This window comes from Bos taurus, chromosome 8 (assembly GCF_002263795.3).
Source record: "Bos taurus isolate L1 Dominette 01449 registration number 42190680 breed Hereford chromosome 8, ARS-UCD2.0, whole genome shotgun sequence".
NCBI lineage: Eukaryota > Metazoa > Chordata > Mammalia > Artiodactyla > Bovidae > Bos > Bos taurus.
In genome coordinates this window covers 60,829,788-60,852,231 of record NC_037335.1, presented here as the reverse complement: position 1 = coordinate 60,852,231, position 22,444 = coordinate 60,829,788, and the positions used below count along the sequence as shown (strand labels likewise).

The 22,444-nt window shown below is 37.0% G+C and overlaps 1 protein-coding gene across 3 annotated transcripts in view; it reads right to left on the bottom strand.

Annotated features, from left to right (window-relative positions):
* Positions 1-3,812: 3,812 nt before the first annotated feature.
* MELK (maternal embryonic leucine zipper kinase) overlaps positions 3,813-22,444 on the bottom strand; it is an 88,515-nt gene continuing 69,883 nt past the window's right edge. For 2 of the 3 annotated variants that reach the window (XM_024995723.2, XM_024995725.2), the window contains 6 exons: positions 21,190-21,312; positions 14,636-14,867; positions 11,641-11,737; positions 10,313-10,481; positions 7,067-7,170; positions 3,813-4,341 (listed from right to left, as the gene is read on the bottom strand). In XM_024995723.2, coding sequence (XP_024851491.1) covers positions 4,164-4,341; positions 7,067-7,170; positions 10,313-10,481; positions 11,641-11,737; positions 14,636-14,867; positions 21,190-21,312 — 903 coding nt within the window. In that variant the 3' untranslated portion in view covers positions 3,813-4,163. 3 annotated transcript variants of the gene reach the window in all.

Below are 22,444 nucleotides of genomic sequence, written 5' to 3'. Positions count from 1 at the left end.
CTGCAAAAGCTTCTGGGGGGTCTCTCTCTGCTGCCAACATCCAAACAACTGATTATCTTCCATGATGTTACTGGACTGCAGATGCTAAGGTAGACAGGAACTTCAGGACTGTTGGTTCAGCTCATACTTAAATCCCTTCTATGACCCATCTCACAAATAGCTGTCCAACATGTCTGAATACTTCCAATGAAAGGGCAATAGTCTAAGTGTCTTTTCTCTTGTCTAGTAGCTTGGAGTTTTTCTGAAAGCTCTTTATTGTGAGTTTAAGTTCAATATGGTTCAGGGACTTCCCTGGTGGTCCAGTGGTGAAGACTCCACACTTCCACCGCACAGAGAATGGGTTCAAGCTTTGGTCCAGGAACTAAGATCCCACATGCCACGCAGTGTGGCCAAAAAAAGGAGTTCAATGCAGTTAAACTTGATTAACATATATTGAGTCCTTACTATATTCCAGAGACTACTACATGCTGGAGACACAAAGATGAATAAAATATAACCTCTACCTCCAATTCTTCACTGGACTTTCTTAGCCTGTTATTCTCACTAAAACAAGACACATATCCTCTCCCCTTCTGAGTCCTCCAGTTTTCAAACTCCCAATTCCTTCAACAACCCTTTACAAATTCCCTCATCCTCCTTTACATTGCCTTCCTCTGGACATAAAATCACACAGGCCTTACAAGAAGCCCAGCTATGGCTGGCCGATGGAGAACAAAGCCAACCTACAACTATGTAGACTTGGTTTAGTGTCAACAATCTAAACCGTATTTGCCTCTTGAGAACTAACCCAGCCTCATTTACTTAACTACACCTATATCCCTTTAATTCTCCAAATGGTTCTATAGAATTAGAGCTAAGTGACAGATTTTTAGATGACATGGCAACTATTAACATTTTTTCTTAAAGAAAAGGAAGATTTTAGCCTAAATAGCAATCAGGGAACCTATTTTAACTTGATCCAGTCTGATGGGTAGCAGAACTAATAATAGCATTTCTAGACTAAATTGATCCCCAAAAAAAGATTTTTAATTTAAAAAAAATTTTAAAGGTAAATATACTAAAAACTCCAATTTAAGGATTGCAATTGTTAGACCAGATGTTTAAAAAAGAAAAGAAAATATAAAATATTATTTCTTATATTAAGGTTAAGCAGTGTTTTTAAAATGTGTTTATGTGATGGATCCTAAAGCAAAATGTGCTTCTTACTATGGTTCATGGTCAGAAGTTTTTGAGAATCACTGTTCTAGACCATGCCATCTGCTGTAGAAACAGAAGAGTAATCCTTCTGTCTCACAAAAATATAGAAATTGGGTTTTAGAAAATCAAAACTTCCGTTCTTCAAAAGACACCATCAATAAGTACAAAGACAACCTACACAAAAATAAAAAAATTACAAATCATGTATTTGAAAAGGGACTTCTATCTAGAACTATAGAATTCTTACAACTCAACAGTAAAAAGAAAAACAGCCCAATTAAAAATGGGCAAAGGATCTAAATAGATATTTCTCAAAAAAAAGATGTATAAATGGCCAACAGGCACATGAAAAAAATGCTCAATATCATTAGTCATTAGGGAAAAGCAAATGAAAACCACACTAGATACCACTTCATATCTCTTTGCAGGGCTAAAATAAAAAAGACAATAAGAAATGCTAGAATATAAATGTGAAAAAATTAGAACCCTCATACATTGCTGGTGGAATCATAAAATGATTAGCAATTTGTCAGTTTTACAAAATGTTAGATGACTCAGCAATTCCAATTCTAGGTATACACACAAGAGAATTGAACACCTATGTCCACACACAAACTTGTACACAAATACCCAGAGCAGCATTATTTATAATAGCTATGAAGCAGAAACAACCCAAATATCCATCAACTGATAAATGGATAAATATAATGTGATATATCCATACAATGGAATATTTTTCAGCAGTAAAACAGAAAGAAGTCCTAAAATATGCTACAACATGATGAATCTTAAAAATACTATGATGCTAAGCTGAAGGAAGCTAGACCCCAGAGGCCACATATAAGATTTCATTTATATCAAATGTCCACAGTAGTCAAGTCCATAGAGGCAGAAAGTAGATTAGCGGTTGCCAGGGGCTGTGGGGGGTGCGGGACGGGGGCAGGGGGGGTTCGGGAATTGGGAGTTACCACTAATGGTTACAAGGGTTCTCTTTCAAGTGGTGAAAAAGTTCTAAAATTAGATTGTGGTGATGGTTGCACAAATAGGAATATACTAAGAACCACTGAACTGTACACTTTAAAGGGGTAATTTTATAGGATGTGAATTGTATTTCAGTAAAGCTGCTATAAAAAATTTTAAACTCCTTGATAGCACTCCTTTATCAAAACAGTTTAGTGGAGGCTTCAAGTTCCTTCAAGTTTTCATCACTTATTTCCAGCTAAACTTATGAATCCTTATCCCCTGCTATCCTCCCTGTAGCACCTTCCGCCTGTACCCTAAACACACAAGCCATTTTATCATTCCATGCCTTTGTACATACTATTCATGCTGCCAAGAATGTCATACTGTTTTCTCTTTCTATTGAACTCATGTATCTTTTAAGACCAAATAGTTTCCTTTAAGAAGGAAGGAAAGTTTCCTTACTCCTCCAGACAAAGTTGATCATGCCCTCTATACTATAAGTACTGGTAGATTTAAGTACTGGTTGATTTATATGCATCTGCCCTTTTAACTGGAGAAGGCAATAGCACCCCACTCCAGTACTCTTGCCTGGAAGATCCCATGGACGGAGGAGCCTGGTAGGCTGCAGTCCACGGGGTCACTAGGAGTTGGACACGACTGAGCGACTTCACTTTCACTTTTCACTTTCATGCATTGGAGAAGGAAATGGCAACCCACTCCAGCATTCTTGCCTGGAGAATCCCAGGGGCAGGGGAGCCTTGTGGGCTGCCGTCTATGGGGTCCCACAGAGTCGGACACAACAGAAGTGACTTAGCAGCAGCAGCCCTTTTAATGGGCTTCCCAGGTGGCCCTAGTGGTAAAGAACCCACCTGCCAATGCAGCGACGTAAGAGATGGGGGTTCGGTCCCTGGGTCAGAAAGATCCCCTGGATCAGGGAAGGGCAACCCACTCTAGTATTCTTGCCTAGAGAATTCCATGGACAGAGAAACCTGCCGAGTTATAGTCCACAGGGTCACAAAGAGATGGACATGACTGAAGTGACTTACACATACACAACCTGCTAAGAGATGAACTTGAGTTTATTAGACAGTTTGATATTCAGTCCTAGAACCTAATGCTTATAAGCACTTAGTAAATGTTTACTGAACAAATTAATGATAAAACATTTCCTCACTATTGACTAGAAACACTATTTTTTTCTCCAACTAGTTTAACTCGTAAAATCCATACAAATATAACTTTAGTGCTGACCTTTAGAGACCAGTAAAATGAAATAAAAAGACAAATTTGAGGCCAACCTTGAGACTTATGGAAAATTACTATAAAGTAACATTTTATAGGGGTTCATAGTTCAGATACTTATCATTGTTGACTGAAAACACTTACTGAAGTCAACACTCTTTTATTCAACATATTAAATGTGTTGTTTAACTCTGGTAACCACAGCTGTGACTTAGTTAACGATCTCAATAAATCCTACTTAAATCGGAGACAGGAAAAAATTATGCAAATGAATTCTTATCTGTTTTTCTGCCCAAGGCATATTTGATAACAGATAAAACATACTCCAAATAGTCTCTACTTAACAGTCAAGAAACCATTTGAGGTTTTATTTGGATCAAAATCAAATACAAAGAAGAGGAGAAGCCTGCTATGTTCACAAATGATTTTATTTCAGAAAGAAATTACACATTAAAAAGAAGACATAGTTAAGAGCTTACAATCATGTATGGAAGTGACTCCAAGAAAGTAAACAGTTATTAAATATATAAAGCGCATGATTTAAAAAGACAGTAATAGATAATGACAGATGGGCTTGCCTTAGGTTCACCCACAAAATAGTATCTTTTGTCTAAAAACAAACAGATATTGGTCTTTGAGACAGCTCTTTAGACATGAGTTTGTACTTCCAGTGGACTTGAAAAATCAAACCAATCACACCAGGTTCCACATAGGCTGTATCACACCCATACTCATCAAGCAGGATGGAAACCATCCATCAATTAAACCTTGCAGCTAGATAGGATGTCTTCCACTAATCTCTTGTAAACCCAGGCATCACCCTTAAGCCGCTGCCTCCTGATACCCACCACATCGGGTTTTTGAAGCTGGCACACTTCTAGTTCAAACTGCATTGTCACTTTGCCAAAATCTGACTGTGTCTGACACTTCAGTGTATAGCTGTGAAAAACAAGATAAGAAGCCAGTTAGTAGGAGAATCATGAATATTCTGTATAATACAAGAGATTTCTAAGCCTCTAGGAGGCCAGTGGGGAAAATGAACCATGATTTCATATTAAGCAATGCAGTACTGCTTATAGTTTCCAGATGACCTAGCTATGCATTAGTGATGGAGTATGACTAGTGTTTTCCCAAAAGCTGAACCAGAATCTTTAAAAAAAAAAAAAAAGCTGAAAAGGCTTTATCAGAATTCTCCCTTGCTCCAAAGAAAAGTGCTTTATTCATAGCTATACAAGCCATTCATGCTTAAGAAATCTTTTGGCATCCTTTATGCAACTCTTTCAATGGTATAACCTGTGAACATCAGGCCATTTCCACAATGTTCACAACAAAAGAAAGCAGAGGGAAGATGAAGAATATTTTATTTTGTGCACTTCATCAGAACTTCTGTCTTTCATATAAATTAAGCTGAAGCCACCAACCTGTTAGTAAGAAACACGTTTTTGAGGTTTTTCTAATAGTGAATGTGAAAGTCGTTCAGTTGTGTCCAACTCTTTGCAACCCCATGGACTATATAGTCCATGGAATTCTCTAGGCCAGAATACTGGAGTGGGTAGCCTTTCCCTTCTCCAGTGGGTCGAACCCAGGTCTCCCACTTTGCAGGCAGATTCTTTACCAGCTGAGCCACAAGGGAAGCCCTATTTTCTAATAGTAATAAGAGGTTATGATCATTATAACACTTTAGGGCAGAGTTATAAAATATATCGCTCTTTTTCTTACTTGTGTCCTTTGGGGCTTGATCTATTAAAAATAAGCAGTCGATACCAGAAATGCCATAAGGTATACCCTGTAGTTAAGGTTCCTGATGGGAAGATGAAGCACAGAGCAATGCAGTCACATCAAAGATAAAACGTTGATTCTTCCTCATTGGACAAAGATAGCAATGGAATATGACAGAGATTAGTGACACCACTCCACTGAAAAGTTCGTTACTCTGCTTTGTCACAAAGAAAGTAAAAACAGGTAAAATAAAAAGAAAAATAAGGGATCAAGGCAGACCTTTGGGTGGATAAGGAAGTTCAAGGAACAGATTATTAGTTAATAGCCAGTTAGTGATCCGGCAGATTATATGCTAAAGGAAAAATAATTGAAAGCTTTCTCATATAGATTTGGTGAGAGGTTCTGCAACTGTGAATAAACCCCAAGCATGAAGAGCAAGTCAGGGTTAGATGTGTTCTAATGACATTTGAAGAAGAAAGCCAGGATTCACATAAGTAGTGCTTGCCAACACTTAGAGATAATGAAAAGTAAAATTACTGTTGCAAAAGATTCTTTCTTAAAATCTTCTCTCTGTTGACTGTTCCATTTAAATATTTTTGCTAATTTATTAGTGGCTCTTCTTCGTCATTGTTCAGTCACTAAGTCCTGTCCAACTCTTTGCGACCTCATGGACTACAGCACACCAGGCTTCCCTGTCCGTCACTATCTTCCAGAGTTTGCTAAAATTCATGTCCATTGAGTCAGTGATGCTATCCAACTATCTCATCATCTGTTGCCCCCTTCTCCTTTTGCCTTCAATCTTTCCCAGCATTGGAGCCTTTTCCAATAGGTCAGCTCTTTGCATCAGGTAGCCGAAGTATTGGAGCTTCAGCATCAGTTCTTCCAATGAATATTCAGGGTTGATTTCCTTTAGGATTGACTGGTTTGATCTCCTTGCAGTCCAAGGGACTCTCAAGAGTCTTCTCTAGCACCACAATTCGAATACATCAATTATTTGGCACTCAGCCTTCTTTAGGGTCCAACTATCACATCTGTACATGACTACTGGAAAAACCATAGCTCTGACTATGCAGACCTCTGTTGGCAAAGTGATATCTCTGCTTTTTAATACGCTGTCTAGGTTTATCATAGCTTTCCTTCCAAGGAGCAAAGAGTCTTTTAATTTCATGGCTGCAGTCATGTCCACAGTGATTCTGGAGCTCAGGAAAATAAAATCTGTCAGTTTGCATTTTTTTTCCCCTTCTATTTGCCATGAAGTGATGGGGACTGGATGCCATGATTTTAGTATTTTGAATGCTGAGTTTTAAGTCAGTTTTTTCATTCTTCTAGTTTAGTGCTTCCATTCTTCTATTAGTGCTTTAATAATGAAATTTTAGAGAGACATAACTAAGTGGAAATGCTTAGAAATATGAACATCTTAAGTAACCAGAAGAGTTCTGGCTGTCCAAACCATGAGATCATGACCCAGGAGGTTTTGATGGCAGTTCTTTCAACAGTGGGAAAGAGATAAAGTGACATACTTTCTAAAGTACTGAAAACCAATCCTATCACATAGACATCATAAAGAGGAGTATGTGTGTATATATATATCTATATATATCTCCCTGATTTGAGGTATCTCATAAATTTAGATTAGAACTTAGAAATATTATTGTTAAGCAGAACATTAAAGAAAAATAGAAAAAGCAAAAGAAAACTGGAAGAAATTTAGATTTTTCTATTTTGAAAAGTCTAACTTTGAAAGTGGTGACAATATGGTCACTTAAAAAACTTCTAAAGCCCATATAAAACAAAAAGAATAAATTATAAACAGACACTATCATAAAAGCTTTTTTGGAAAAAATGAGATGGAAGAAATACATATTTTTAATAAGAGAAGGGACTCAACCTATATTTTCTCAAAGTTCAAAAGACATCAAGTAATGGATGAAAACATGCTTCTTACCCCTTCTGTACAAAGTCAACGTGCTTCTTTGGAAGAACAGACATTATTTCATTCAAGAGTTGATCTGGATTCACTAATCTGGTTGTAGTCACATTATAGTGAGGCTTAAAAAAGAAAAAGGAGGGGTGAGAAGTAAATCCTTACATCAATACAAAGACCATCCTACCTGATTTAGAGATCCCCAACTCCTCAATATAGTACCATTTCAAGTGGAAATATTTCAAGACAAACAGAATTTATAATCAACTCTTAGTAAGCTGGACTGAGATGGTACTGGGAGAGCCTACAGAAATCATGTTTATTAGTAATCACCTCCATATCATCATTTTTATACTTGCATCTTCCTCTCCTACCAGCTTTTTAAATAAGTAAATAAATATGAAATAATGTCTATCTCTCTGAGCTCTACCTATTTCCCTCTTCTTCCATTGTGATAAAGATTCCTGCAGTGAAAACTGTGAGAAAACAAATGCCCTAGAAAATTTCACTTGTATATAGTTGGATGTGTTTCCTTAATTCTTTCTTGATTACTTAAGGAATTTTATAGAATCCCAGGAGCTGATTCTATGACAATTCTATGAAGGAATGAATATAACAGGTTTTTCTCATTCACTCACAGCATACTTCTCAGAAATAATTTCATTCCTAATTGGTAACTATCTATCCATTCATCCAACAACTATTTATTGAAGGCTTACTAGGTCCCAGGCACTGTTTTAATAGGTCCCAGAGACAGACAAGAATCCCTGCCTTCCTAGTACTATCTATATTGTCAAACAAAATTATACTTTCTGTGTCTTTAACATTTCAGTTCTTTTTATAAATAACAAAATGCTGAGGTTGGAAACGACCCCACTACCTTACTTTTCAAATGAAGAACCTATGACCCAAAGAAGAAATACAAGTTTCTTAAGATGGGGTTTCCCAAAATGTGATAAAAAATTATAATTGGACTTATAACCTAAGTGGCACATGTATACTTTTTTGGGGGTCACACTGCATAGCATGCAGGATCTTAGTTCCCTGACAAGAGTTCAAGACTGTACCCAGTGCAGCAGAAGTATGGAGTCTGAACCACTAGACCACCAGGGAAGTCCCAGATAAATATTTTTATGTATTTGTTCCAATCTGATTTAGAAAATATAATTAGCAAAAACTAATAATATATGGTTTCCTTTTAAATAAACACAAGCTTTTAAAAAGTTAGTCATCTTGATTGTGGTGGTTTCACAAGTACATTATGCATGCCAAAGTATATGAATTGTACATTTTTAATATATGCAGATTATTGCATGTCAATTATACCTCTAAATCTATTTTAATTCTGCATCACATAATGCTCACTTTGGCAGCACATATACTACAATGCATCATATAAAGAAAGTATCAGAAAAATAACAGTGTAGATTATACACTGATATGCCGATATAAAGGTGACTGTCAAATGACTGGAGTTTAGGAACCTCAGTTTCAGGTTATAAAAGGAACAAGAGGCACAGCTGTGACAAGCTCCTCTGTCTCTTGGCTTCCAACTCAGGACTTTTTTCAACAAATTGGTCTTTTCAAGATAATAACAAACTACACGCTCAAATCACAATTCAAGTGATTCCTTTTGTAAAATAAAAAAGTGATCTTATTTTATCTATTTAAAATTAAGATTTTTAAAGACTGCTTCCTAAAAGAGGGCTTAACTACATACGATTTGCTGTCTTAAAAAACTAAGGTGTTCTTCGTACCATCTTTCATCTTTGTTTTGCCCCATCTCACAGCTTGTGGGATCTTAGATCCCCAAGGGATCAAACCTATGTTCCCTGCAGTGGCAGCACTGGAGCACCAGGAAAATCCCTTTGTACCATCCTTTTAATTTTCTGTAAGTTTATAATTTTTAACTTAACAACCGGGTGGAAACATGAGGCTAATCTCCGAAAGCAAGTCCTTCAGTTATGAAAAACTTTAAACATTAGAAAGGGTTAAAGATCCAAAGTTAGATAAAGTTTCAGATGCTCGGATGTGCTAATTAGAACTGTGGTTCTGCTACACTGGGGTTAAAATGCTCAACACTGACGAAAATAATACTTGACACTGGAACACCTTATATCAATAAAGCATTTCATATGCAGTGTAGCATTTCATACAGTCTTGTTTACATATCCCTACTCTGTGAAGCTGCCAGAGACATTCTCTCCAGTTTTTACAAATAAAGACATTGAGAAAGTCAGAGATAAAATGTCTTAGCCAAGCTACACTGTATGAAGCTGAGGCTACAACCCAGGCTTCTCATTCCCATCTTGTCAGTTCTCTCCTACATTCTAGAAGCACTGGGAAATACCTAGAAAGCCAATATCACAGCAGTTCCTACTGAAAAATGCATTCGAGTTCCAAACAATTTACATAGGTGAACATTTCAAGGATGTTATCCATTAGTATTTGATAACTGCTTAGCATCTCAATAATGTATATAATTGGACAAGTTTCCTTAATCTTCTTTATTTACTATTCTCCTAGAAATGACATATGATTTTCATAATCCCAGTGTCAGGGTTTGAAATACCTCACAACTGTCTCCAACTACAGAAATCTCAGAATAAAAGGATAAAATATGCCTAATAAACAGTCATATGAAACATAAAACTCCAGTGAATTACATAAGTTCTACAAGGCAACAGACACTAACGGAGAAGTCCTATCTTCTCTCACTTTAAGATAAAACATAAATGGGATATCAGAACATTTCTCCCCCGAAGCGCCCAGCCTCCCTTCTGGGCCTGTTGCTATTCTCCTCACATTCACCACACTCAAAGTTCAAATTAACTTGCTCTGCATTCAAATATTTTGTGAGGGCCTACAAATGCACCCCTGTGTCAGGGACTCTTCTGTGTACCAGAAACAGGACAACTGAGCACAAGTTCCCACCCTTAAGACAGTTCCTCAAACATGCCCCACGCTTCCTCATCTCCATGTTGCCTCTGAGATTAATCCCCCTACCTGAACTTGAATATTTAAATTTTAGTTATTTGTCCCCCCAAAAGATAAACTATGTAATTTACCTCTGCATTAAGCCTACTGCATAGTAACATGTATACTTTAGGTGCTCAAAAAATATGTACATATTAGCTAAACAGATGAATAAGGAAATTAAAAATACTGATCAATTCATGCATTCAGTACTTTTCTTTGGAAAAAAAGAAATAGTACAATCAGCAGTCAACTTCTAAAATCCATGTTAAAGAACTTCAGTCCACCTACCTTTAGTCTTCTTGGCCCATCTTTGACAGAGCCTTTCCTTTTGCTCCTGGTAAGCACTGTGATAACCTTATCCAACCCCTTCTCAAGGCTCCCAAACACTTTGGTTCCTTTTCTTTTTGGAGTTTCCTCTACATGTACTTGGTTGAGATTGAGTTCTACTGAGCGACACCTGAGGGAAAAAAAGAAAAAAACCTCATGAGTAGGAGCTGGACTTCCACCTGTTGGCTCCTCACAGAGATGCTTTTGTCCTGCCTGATAGGTGCCAGGTATGCCCAGGCCAGGCCATCTTATTCTTCTTCAGGGAACATGAAAGCCATCTCCCACCCAAAGCAGCCATCACCTGTCCACTGAGCCAAATGCCAAAATTATTTTTTCCCCTACCTTTTTTAATGTCAAATCTGTAGAAGAGTTGAGCAAAATATATAACAACCACCCACATATCCTTCTAGATTAATACTATATTAATATTTTGTTGCATTTGCTTTATGTATATATAATAAATATATTAAAAATAAGCCATCAAAGTAACCCATCTGAAGACATCACAACCCTTTATTCTAAAACACTTCAGTACACATCAATATATCAATATTTTCCTACATAACCACAATCTCATTATGATATCAAGAAAATGAAATAATGCCATGCGTGCATGATCAATCATGTCTGACTCTTTGCTTCTGTTAGTAGACATCTGTACTCCATTGGCAGAAGTGTAGGGAAAGATGGGCCTCAGCACAGGAACCCTGGGCCCAGCCTCCCGGCCGGCTGTATTTTTTTATTTATTTATTTTCGGCTGTGCTGGGTCCGCACTGCGACACGGGCTTTTCTCTGGTTGTGGCGAGCAGGGGCAACTCTCCAGTTGCAGTGCATGGTCTCCTCACTGAGGTGGCTTCTCTTGTGGGGAGCACAGGCTCTAGGACACACAGGCTTCAGTACTTGCAGTTCCCAGGATGTGGAGCACAAGTTCAATGGTTGTGGTTCACAGGCTTAGCTGCTTTGCAGCTTGTGGGATCATCCCAGATCAGGGATCAAATCCATGTCCCTTGCACCGGCAGGGGGATGCTTTACCACTGAGTCACCAAAGAAGCCCCTGCTGTATTTTAAGTTAAGGTGTCAATGCTCCTGCTGAGGAGTCCCACAACTGCCCCCTGAGGAAGTGTCAACATCTTCAGTAATGACCACAGACTATGTTTATACAGACATTCCTACAGTCCCTGACAGAATTCACACGCTGGTTTAACTTAATTGGGTTTATCATATATGAAAAAAGGAAATCTGGTTACATATACTGAAGAACAAACGAGTCTTAAAAACTGAACACTTACCGCCTCTCAGGGCTAATGACTCCTGTTAGTAACTTCTCTGTTCCTGTTGAATTTACCGGCATTTTAATTGGGGTTTCTTTCAGGAACTGGTTTCCAGCTATTAGAAAAACAACAAATACAAACCGTATGTAGCTTACATGCTATAGTTTCAAAATTTTTATCAATAATGCATGTATCACCTCATTCACTGGCTCAGAAATATTGTAATCACTTGCCCAGTGATGTTAACGCTCTAATTCTTTAAAGAAATGTTTCCATGTGACTTATAATAAAAACAAAATCATTTTGCTTTACAAGTGTGACTCTGCTTTTTCTTCACTGTAAAACTGAGGCCATGCTTAAGATTTTGTTATAAATACCACATGACAAATCTAAATAGAACATATAAATAATACTTCATGATTAAGGATTCTCCTTTCTATAAATAAAAGTCAGTGTGTATTTATACCTTTAATTGATACATTACTGAGAGATGTTAATTCATAGCCCTTTCAACTCCTGTCAGGCAAAGAGAACAGTTCCCTGTGAAAGCTGACAAAAGTTATTAAAGAGGTTGTGAGCTTTAGTTATTTTTATAGTCCATATTCCAGAATTTGGGGTTTTATTCTAGCAGTGTATTTGTAACTGATATAGTTTGTGACAAATCTGTGTTAACAATCTGGTTACTGCTAATTAACTTTTTGTTCATGATCTAAAAGTTGTATATTGCTTAGAAATATAAGATATCAAGGTTTTAAAAAGAGATCAGAGGTTTTGTTTTATTTATGACTATATAGCATTACTCTCACTGGTCCCCCAGGAACAATAAAATAAGATTAATCAACAATACCTATGAAAACAGTTTTCATCTTTATGTACTGAGGGTATCTACTACCATATATAGTTACGCTTCAACAAACTCTCATTAAATGGATTAGACAGGATTCAGAAAAATAAAACTAATTCTTAGGTCAAAAAATGACTCAGAGGGACTGCCCTTTTGATCCAGTCACTAAGACTCCATGCTTCCAAAGCAGGTGGCTCCAGTTTGATCCCTGGTCAGGGAATTAGATCCCACATGCTGCAATGAGGACCCAGAGCAGCAAAATAATAAAAAATAAATATTAAAAATATGATTCAGAGCAAAAGTAAAATGCAAAGTGCTGATGGAGGCTATCAACTGGGGCTTCAGCCACTGCTTCTCTTGGCAGCCCTTATGTTTAAAGAAAAATAGCCAAAATTAGCTTCTGACCAATGTAATCTCTCACAGGGACAAGATATGTAAATTAATGACACTTTAAGATTATAAATTCCAAACTACCTATATTTTCAAAACTTTCAGAATTACATAAATTTTTTATTGAAAGTCAATAATAGAAGGGACTATTTTTTAAAAATAATTAAAAAAAAAAAAAAGCCCTGAATGGGTTGAGTTAAAGGTCCATTCTAGTTCCCTGCCCAACTCACAACTCACAAAGGACCTTGCAGGTATATTAAGAGAAATAAGAGAAGAGAAAGAGATACGATACAACAGCAGCAATTACTGAGATCCTACTATATGCAAATATTATCTCATTAACACTCATAAATAACCACAGGCTTTCACACATCACACCAAACTAGCCTCATGATTTTAGGGACAGTGTTGATTCAACTGGATAATGCTATCAACAGAACTTCCAGCAAATATTCTCACCAAGTGTTTCATAATATCTTTATGTATAAGAAGTAGACTCTAGAACTGGCTATCAGTTAGTCAGTTAGCAAACTGGAAACACAATGGCAGGATGTAGGCAGCCATTCACAAGGCAATGCTTCACAGTGTAGGTTCATTAAGATTTTAACATAACACACGAGTAGGTCACCATTGCTGGAAAGAAAACTAATAAAGTTTAGGTGTCATTTCTTTAAAGTGACAAAGACTAGATCACAGTAAATAAAATCCCTTCAGGCTCTCTCTAATTTATGCATTTCTTCATTCAACAGAAATGGCCCCATTACACACCAGGCACTAGGCTTCCCAGGTGGCACTAGTGGTAAAGAACCTGCCTGCCAATGCGGAGACATCAAAGACACAGGTTTGATCCCTGGGTCGGGAAGATCCCCTGGAGGAGGGCATGGCAACCAACTCCAGTATTCTTGCCTGGAGAATCCCATAGACAGAGGAGCCTGGAGGGCCACGGACCATGGGGTTGCAAAGAGTCAGGCAGACCGAAGCAACATGGCATGCATGCAGGCACCTAGTAGGCACAAGATACCAAGTATGGCTCCAGCTAGGTACTATGCCATGTCACAGTAAAGTAAGACAGAGCCTACGCTCATGACACTGTCTCATCCTGGTGAGACCTAGTACTGGAAAACTGGATTCAGTTCTAGGCACTATGTTTTAAACAGAGTGACAAAATAGAATGTGCCCAGATAAGATCAGCTATGAAAACACTGAGACGTCACCCAATGAAGAGGAAATCAAGGTAAATGAGAGAGCTGTAATATAGACACAGCTCTAGGTATCCGGAAGGGCATCAGTAGTAGAACAGGCAGAACAGGATCAGACACCAGAACTGGAGCTCCAGACCAGTAAGAAGGGCTCAGCAAAGACTTGAATGGAGTCATTCTATGTGGGGGCAGAGGGGCAAGCAAGGTCTCAGGCTACATGTACAACCTTGGGCAGATCCCTTCACTCATCTGAGTCTCAGGTTCCTCCGTTGTGAAAAGGGTAGGGGGATTAAATCAGCTATAACTTGCCTTTCACCTTTGATATTCTATGATGCTATGATTCAACTCTATAAATGTGGGAAAGAGAAAAACGTAATAACATTTGAGAAAAATCTGAAGTTGATTAATATGCTTTCATTCCAACTAATGCAAATAACATATGCTTAAAAAACAGCCTGGCTTCTCCTATAATTCCTGAGGGCAATGCTACCCATTTCTGATCTGCTATATGTTTATTTAGCACGGTAAGAAGAAGGAATTTCGAGATATTTTGCTACTGTTTAATCTAAACAGTAAATACCTTTTGAGGGTGTACTGTAATGATTTGGTGTAGTGAGTATTTCTCTTTTATACTGGTTCTTATTAACTGGAGTCTTTGGCTCAGGAAATACAAAGCACTCTTCATTCTTTACAGCAGACTTAGGAGTATATACATTTTCTTTGTTCTTTAATTTATTGGCAGATGCCCTGCATAATACTGGAGTTAATGATGTAGATTCCAGGTCATTTGATTCTGTCCAATGCTTGGCAAACTGGAAAAAAAAAAGTTACTGGATAAAGCACACTGAAGAAGAAAAGTCAATTTCTTTACAACATGCCTTAATCATTTGCAAATTACCTTGCACCATTTTTATTAAAATGAAACACTATCAAGAGGATATTATGGGTGATACCAGGAAATTTGAAAATGTATATTCAGTTCTCTTTAGTTAGAACATGTAGATCACTTTAGGCTGTTCTATTGACAGGTCATTTTCAACATGTTTCAAGCTGTATTTAATCAAACACACCCAGATTCTAGGCAATTGAGGTTGGCCACAAATAAATCCCTAAGAATTGCTTCCCATATCTAGACTGCCAGTTTGCTTCTAATATGTACCAAGAAATAAAGTTTAGTCAATGACCAGCACAAAAAAACTATGTTAAAATGTTCTAACAGAAATGTTGCATAGAAAATATGTCTTAATCCTTTTAAATTTATGGTTGAGCTTGCAAAAAAGATAGGAAAATCCTCAGAGGTCAAACGAAAAACAGGAGCATGAATGCAGAAATGTAATCAAGGCTGAAACTGTCTGCTGCCCTAAGGGCATCTACCCACTCTCTTGCATAATCTACAGCAGGAGATGAGACCTATGCAAGGTGCTAAGTTAGAGCCAAAGCTTCCAGGTAAAGCCAGGAGGGGCCAAAACGAAAATGAAAGGGTGAATAAATTTAAACCTGCCCTGTAAAGGAGTTGGCAAAAAAACCTGTCTGTCCTGGTTATGGCTCTGAAGAAGAAAAGAGAGTTTCCTTTAACAATTGTTAAGTACCCACAGGACAGTCTTCACACAGGTTTGGAGCTCACATTCATATCCCAGAAATTTCAGCCTTAGAATTTGATTTAAAATAGTTCTAGTCCTAAATGGTTGTATTCCAGGAACATGACAAAAGGAAACACAATTCCTATCTGAAAGAAAAGCTTCAATCCAGCACAACCCAAGACCTCAACCCTTAATCCAAGCCTCAAAGCATTCCCAAAGAGTTCCAAGAAAAATGAGCCTATTAAAAAAAAATCACAAATGATACAAACACCATGAGCAAAAGTCAGGAGTAAAAATAAACAAAAGGAACAGACTCAAAAAGATGTAAGATATTAAAATTATCAAGTACAGAACATAAATATGTTCATATGTTCAAAATAATAAAAAACTTAAAACATGAAAAGAAAAAAGGTAAAGCAATTTTGAAAAAGAATAAAAATCCCTAGAAATAATGCAATGATAAACATGAAAAATTCAATGGACATGTCAAACAGCAGATAGATAGAAATGAAAAAAGAACGTGAATGTGAAATAAGTCTGAAACGATCTAGAATATAGCTTAGAGAGAGAGATATGGGATACATGAGAGTTTAAAATAAATGGAAGATGAAGCTGTATGGTCTGCTGCTGCTAAGTCGCTTCAGTAGTGTCCAACTCTGTACGACCCCTTAGACGGCAGCCCACCAGGCTCCTCCATCCCTGGGATTCTCCAGGCAAGAATACTGGAGTGGGTTGCCATTTCCTTCTATGGTCTAACATATATCTATTACACGTTCCAGAGATAGAGACAATGAAAAAGCAGTAATTACTCAAGGTATTTTCTAAAATTAATTAAAGATACAAATCCTCAAATACAGGCAACACAATGAATCACAAACAAAAAGAAATCCCTATCTATATTTACCAGGTTGTACAACTCTAGAAGACACTACTCACCCAGACAGTATACCTAACAACGAGACTGCAGAACGCCAAAAGCAAAGAGAAAATCCTGAAAAAAGACAGGGAAAAGACTAACTAGAAAGCAACCTAACTGACACGGATTCAGTTCAGTAGCTCAGTCGTGTCCGACTCTTTGTGACCCCATGGATTACAGTACGCCAGGCCTCCCTGTCCCTTACCAACTCCCAGAGTTTACACAAACTCATGTGATGCCATATGATGGCATGCCAGTCAGTGATGCCATCCAACCACCTCATCCTCTGTCATCCCCTTCTCCCGCTTTCAATCTCTCCTAGCATCAGGGCCTTTTCCAATGAGTCAGTTCTTCGCATCAGGTGACCAAAGTATTGGAGTTTCAGCTTCAGCATCAGTCCTTCCAATGAATATTCAGGACTGATTTCCTTTAGGATGGACTGGTTGGATCTCCTTGCAGTCCAAGGGACTCTCAAGAGACTTCTCCAACACCACAGTTCAAAAGCATCAATTCTTCGGTGCTCAGCTTTCTTTATAGTCCAACTCTCACATCCATCCATGACTACTGGAAAACCATAGCTTTGACTAGACGGACCTTTGTTGGCAAAGTAATGTCTCTGCTTTTTAATATGCTATCTAGGTTGGTCATAGCTTTTCTTCCAAGGAGCAAGCGTCTTTTAATTTCATGGCTGCAGTCACAATCTGCAGTGATTTTGGAGTCCCCAAAAATAAAGTCTGTCATTGTTTCCATTGTTTCCCCATCTATCTGCCATGAAGTGATGGGACCAGATGTCATGATCTCAGTTTTCTGAATGTTGAGTTGTAAGTCAACGTTTTCGCTCTCCTCTTTCACTTTCATCAAGAGGCTCTTTAGTTCTTCACTTTCTGCCATAAAGGTGGTGTCGTCTGCATATCTGAGGTTACTGATATTTCTCCTGGCAATCTTGATTCCAGCTTGTGCTTCATCCAGTCCAGCATTTCTCATGATGTACTCTGCATATAAGTTAAATAAGCAGGGTGACAATATACAGCCTTGACATACTCCTTTCCCTATTTGAACCAGTCTGTTGTTCCATGTCCAGTTCTAACTGTTGCTTCTTGACCTGCATACAGATTTCTCAAGAGGCAGATCAGGTGGTCTGGTATTCCAATCTCTTGAAGAATTTTCCAGTTTGTTGTGATCCACACAGTCAAAGGCTTTGGCACAGTCAATAAAGCAGAAGTAGGTGTTTTTCTGGAACTCTCTTGCTTTTTCAATGATCCAACGGATGTTAGCAATTTGATCTCTGGTTCCTCTGCCTTTTCTAAATCCAGCTTGAACATCTGCAAGTTCATGGTTCTCCAAGCCTGGCTTGGAGAATCTTGAGCATTACTTTGCTAGCGTGTGAGATGAGTGCAATTGTGCGGTAGTTTGAGTATTCTTTGTCATTGCTCTTCTTTGGGATTGGAATGAAACTGACCTTTTCCAGTTCTGTGGCCACTGCTGAGTTTTCCAAATTTGCTGGCAAATTTGCTGACATCGATTACTCAATGGTAACCACAGAAGCAAGAAGACAGTGGAGGAGAAGGAAATAGCAACCCACTCCAATATTCTTGCCTGGGAAATCCCATGGACAGAGGAGCCTGGTGGGTGACAGTTCATGGGGTTGGACATGACTTAGCAATTAAACAATTCTTCATTAATTAAAGAAAAAAAAACTATCTCTAGGAGAACAGAGGGGGGAAAAAAAGAGAGTGGAATAATATGTTCAAAATGAAGAGTGTAAAATAACTGATAAACTAGAAATCAATATACAGAGAAACTACATTCCAAAAATGAAAGTGAAAAAAGACAATTTTAGCTAATTTAGAAAGAGTGCCATAAATTGTGACTTCCACTAAAGGAAATTTTAAAGGATACACATCAGGAAGAAAAAAAATAATTTTAGAATGAAGGATTTGAGAGATAAGAAGGGTAAGTAAATGAAGGGAAATGTGAGTCAATCAAAATAAATATCAATAGCATTACATTCTAAAAATGTAATTTATGAAGTTGAAAATGTATGGAGCCAAAAAAAATTGTACTACAGTTATGCAAAATTAACTACTGGAGGAAAATGAGTGAAAAGTCCATGGGACCATAGTATCCATTGATTTTATGCCAAAACATTTTAAAACTTAAATGAAAGGGACACGAGAAAAACAACATTCACCAAGCTGACAGGAAGAAATTGAAATACTGTGTAGTCCTATAAACACAAAAGAAATTGAATCAGTAGTTGACTAGCTTCTCACAGAAAAATTCCAGGCCCAGACAGTTACATAAGCTCCATCGTACACTCAAGGAAAATATAATTAATAGCTCTTAAATACCATTTCAGGGAATAAAAAAGACTACGTTCAAATCATTTTAAAAGACAAATTATAATCTTAATATCAATCAGATATGATTAATATAAGATGGGATGGGATGCAAGAACAGGAGAAGAAAGCCTTTCAATCTTTATTCAACATAGTTCCATAATGTTTGAATTTTTTTACAAGATGAATATACCCATGTATTACTTATGCATAACAAAACTAAAATTTTCAAAAGAAAAAAAAAGTCATTTAAGAAAGAATTGGCCAATCTCACTTAAGAACATAGAAGCAAAAATTCTAAACGAAAATTATTAGGAAACTAAACCCAGCAACATGTAAAAAAGACAGCAATACATCATGACAAACTGGGCTTATCTAAAGGATGCAAAATTGTTTTAAAATAAAATCTATTAATATAACATATACTATATTAACAAATGGAAAGAACAAAGCCAGATGATTATCTCAACAGATGAATTCTATCTAATCTTTTTTTCTGCAACTGAGATTCATAATTTTTAAGCAAACCAGGATAGATGAGAAAAGTTTCTTAGTCTGAAAAATATGGGGTGGGAGGCACAGAGAAGAGAGAGGGAAAAGGGGGATAACAAGAAAAGGGAAAGAAGAACAGAGAAAGGGAGGGTGAAGGGGAATGAAAAAGAAAAAACAAGCACCATACTTAATGGTAAAATATTAGAAGCATCATTCTACAGTTGGGAAGAACACAGAATGTCTGCTATATTGTCAGGACTACTAAGTACAGTAATAAAATGACACTAAAGGCATGAGAATTGGAAAGGAAGTAACAAAACTATCACTCACAGCTGATTTTTTATAATATGTGAAAGAATATATAAAGTATAAGAATTTAAGAGTTTATGAAAGCTGTTGAATTTAAGATCAATATACAAAAATCAATTTCATATCTATGGACCAGTATTAGACAGAAAATGTGACTTTAAAAAGCCTAACATTCCCAATAGCAATAAAAAATAAAAGTACTCAGGAATAAATCTAGTAAAAGATATATAAGATCTTTTGGGAGAAATTTATAAAATTTTATCAAAAGCAATTAACTAAAACCTAATAAATATAGCAAGGTACATTATGTCTACAGATGAGGGGTTTGGGAGTACAGACCTCAATTTTTTCCCAAATTGAATCTTAGAACCAATGTAATTTCAGTTTTTAAGTGTATGTAAAGTTATCAATTTATCAAAAATTTATCAAAATGACTCTAAAATGTACATGGAAACGCAAAGGAACAAGAAATAGCCAAGATATCCCTATAGACGCCTAAGATGGGAGGAAACTGGCCATCCAGATAAAAGAAATATTATAAAACGGAAGAGGTAAGACAGATGGTATTGGTGCAAATAAATCAATGAAACAAAACATTTCTCAGAAGCAGACACACATATAACAACTTGATATCTGACAAAAGTGCCACTGTAGATCAGACTGGACTTTATAATGGTGCTGGCACAACTGGTTATAAGAGGAAGAGTTGATTCCCTACCTCACACCATACAAGAGAATTAATTCTCCATAGAATAAAGACTTAAATGTGAAGGAAAGAGCTTTAAAACTTGAGAAGCAATATGTGTGAATGCATTTATAACTTTTGGAGAATGATTTCTTTTAAAAGATACAAAAGTTACCAACCATAAAGAAAAATACTGACAACTCATTAAAATTAATGACTCCTGCCATCAAAGCAAAAAGACAAGTGACAAACTCAGATAATATACCTGTACACCTGCAATACACAACCAACAAAGGGTTAGAATTAAACTTAGAATTTCCTCAATACCACAAGAGAAAAGAAACAATCCAATAGAAAAATAGGCAAAAGACACAAAAAGACATTTCATAAAACAGGAAAAAACACTGGCTGATCAACATATGAAAAGATACAAATCTAATCAAAAAAAGTACAAATTAAAACCACACTGAGATATCACTTCACATTCATCAGATTAGAAAATATTAAACACAAAAAGTAACAAGTATTGATAAGTCTGTGGAATAGGGACATTTAAATTATACCTCATTTTGTAAACAGGAGGGGAGGGGAGGAAAGGGAAAAAAAAGAGCAGTAAAGTGCTCCAAAATGAAAAGAATTCAACTTGGATATAATTGGCTTCCTTTCATTTATATCCCAACAATCTGTTAATATTTTCAATGGTTTAGGAATTCATGAAATTTGCAAGCACAAATTAGATCTCATGTTATATAGTCTAGACATTTTTTATAATTGAGATAACATATTTTACTTTAAATAATAAAAATAACCAACCTGTGGTGTTTGTGGAGTAGCCACACCTCTTGATGAAATGTCTTCACACCATTCATAGCTCATTAATCCAGTCACATAATTTTCATCACTTGTGATCATATCTTCTAGACTCAGATTCTTCGACTATTCAAAAACAGAAGAACTCAGAAAACAATGCCACCATGATTCAGTTTTTAAGGGTATATTACAGGCACAGGGCAAGGCCCTGGAAGCAGAAACAAATGAGAGACAGTATATAGAAGGAGCTCACATCCAAAACTGAAAACAAGAAGTCAAAAGTCTTTAATTCAAATTATTAGATAGGAGAATCTCTGACTCTCAAACAAGATGCCTTGGAATGTTCTTATGTTATACGGCTAAGTAGCTTATCATTATCAGATAATGACTACAACACCAGACAAACAACTCCTTTGCAAATCCACAAATAAGCTCTCTGACAAAGCAGAAAATGGAAGGGACTCTGAAATAGGGGTTTCTTGGTTGGAAGAACATACTGAGTAGTTAGCAATTTCTACTAGGAATAAATTCGCCTTATGAAACATCTCCTAGAGACAAGATATTTGGGATCCTATGCTAACAATACCAACAGAGTCGCTTATTTTCCTTCCTTCTTCCTCCTCAATAAACTGTCTGTGCTCAGTTGCTCAGGCATGTCTGACTCTTTGGAACCCCATGGACTGTAGCCTGCCCGGTTCCTCTGTCCATGGCATTCCCCAGGCAAGAATAGTAAAGTGGGGATCGAACCTGCATCTTCTGCAGTGGTAGGCAGATTCTTTACCACTGAGCCATCTGGGAAGCTAAATAAACTAGGAATACACTAGATATAACCTAAATTCTAAGACTATGCAGTATAGCTGGATTTTTTATTTCCTTCAACATCTATTTAGCCTGGTCAGGCAACTGTACTTGAATTTCTTACACCCCAAAAATCCCTTCTTTTCTAATTTTCTAATTCAAGGACAAATCTTCTCATATCTAAACTATTCAGGCAGACAACACAATCCCCACCACTAGTCTTTCCACCCTCTCAACCAGGGATGACAGAGTTTTCCAGGGTTGTCAATTACCATCAACTAGAACTAGTTACATGGAGTGCTAGGCTGAGAAAAATACTAAGTCTAGGCTCAGTGAGGAGAAGCACAGTATTGTATGAATGAGGGCTACAGTAGGGAGTAAAAGCACATACATATCCCTGATTGAATAATCCTATGTACAAATGGATGAATTCTGAAAATCAGTCAAGTTGGTGATTTGT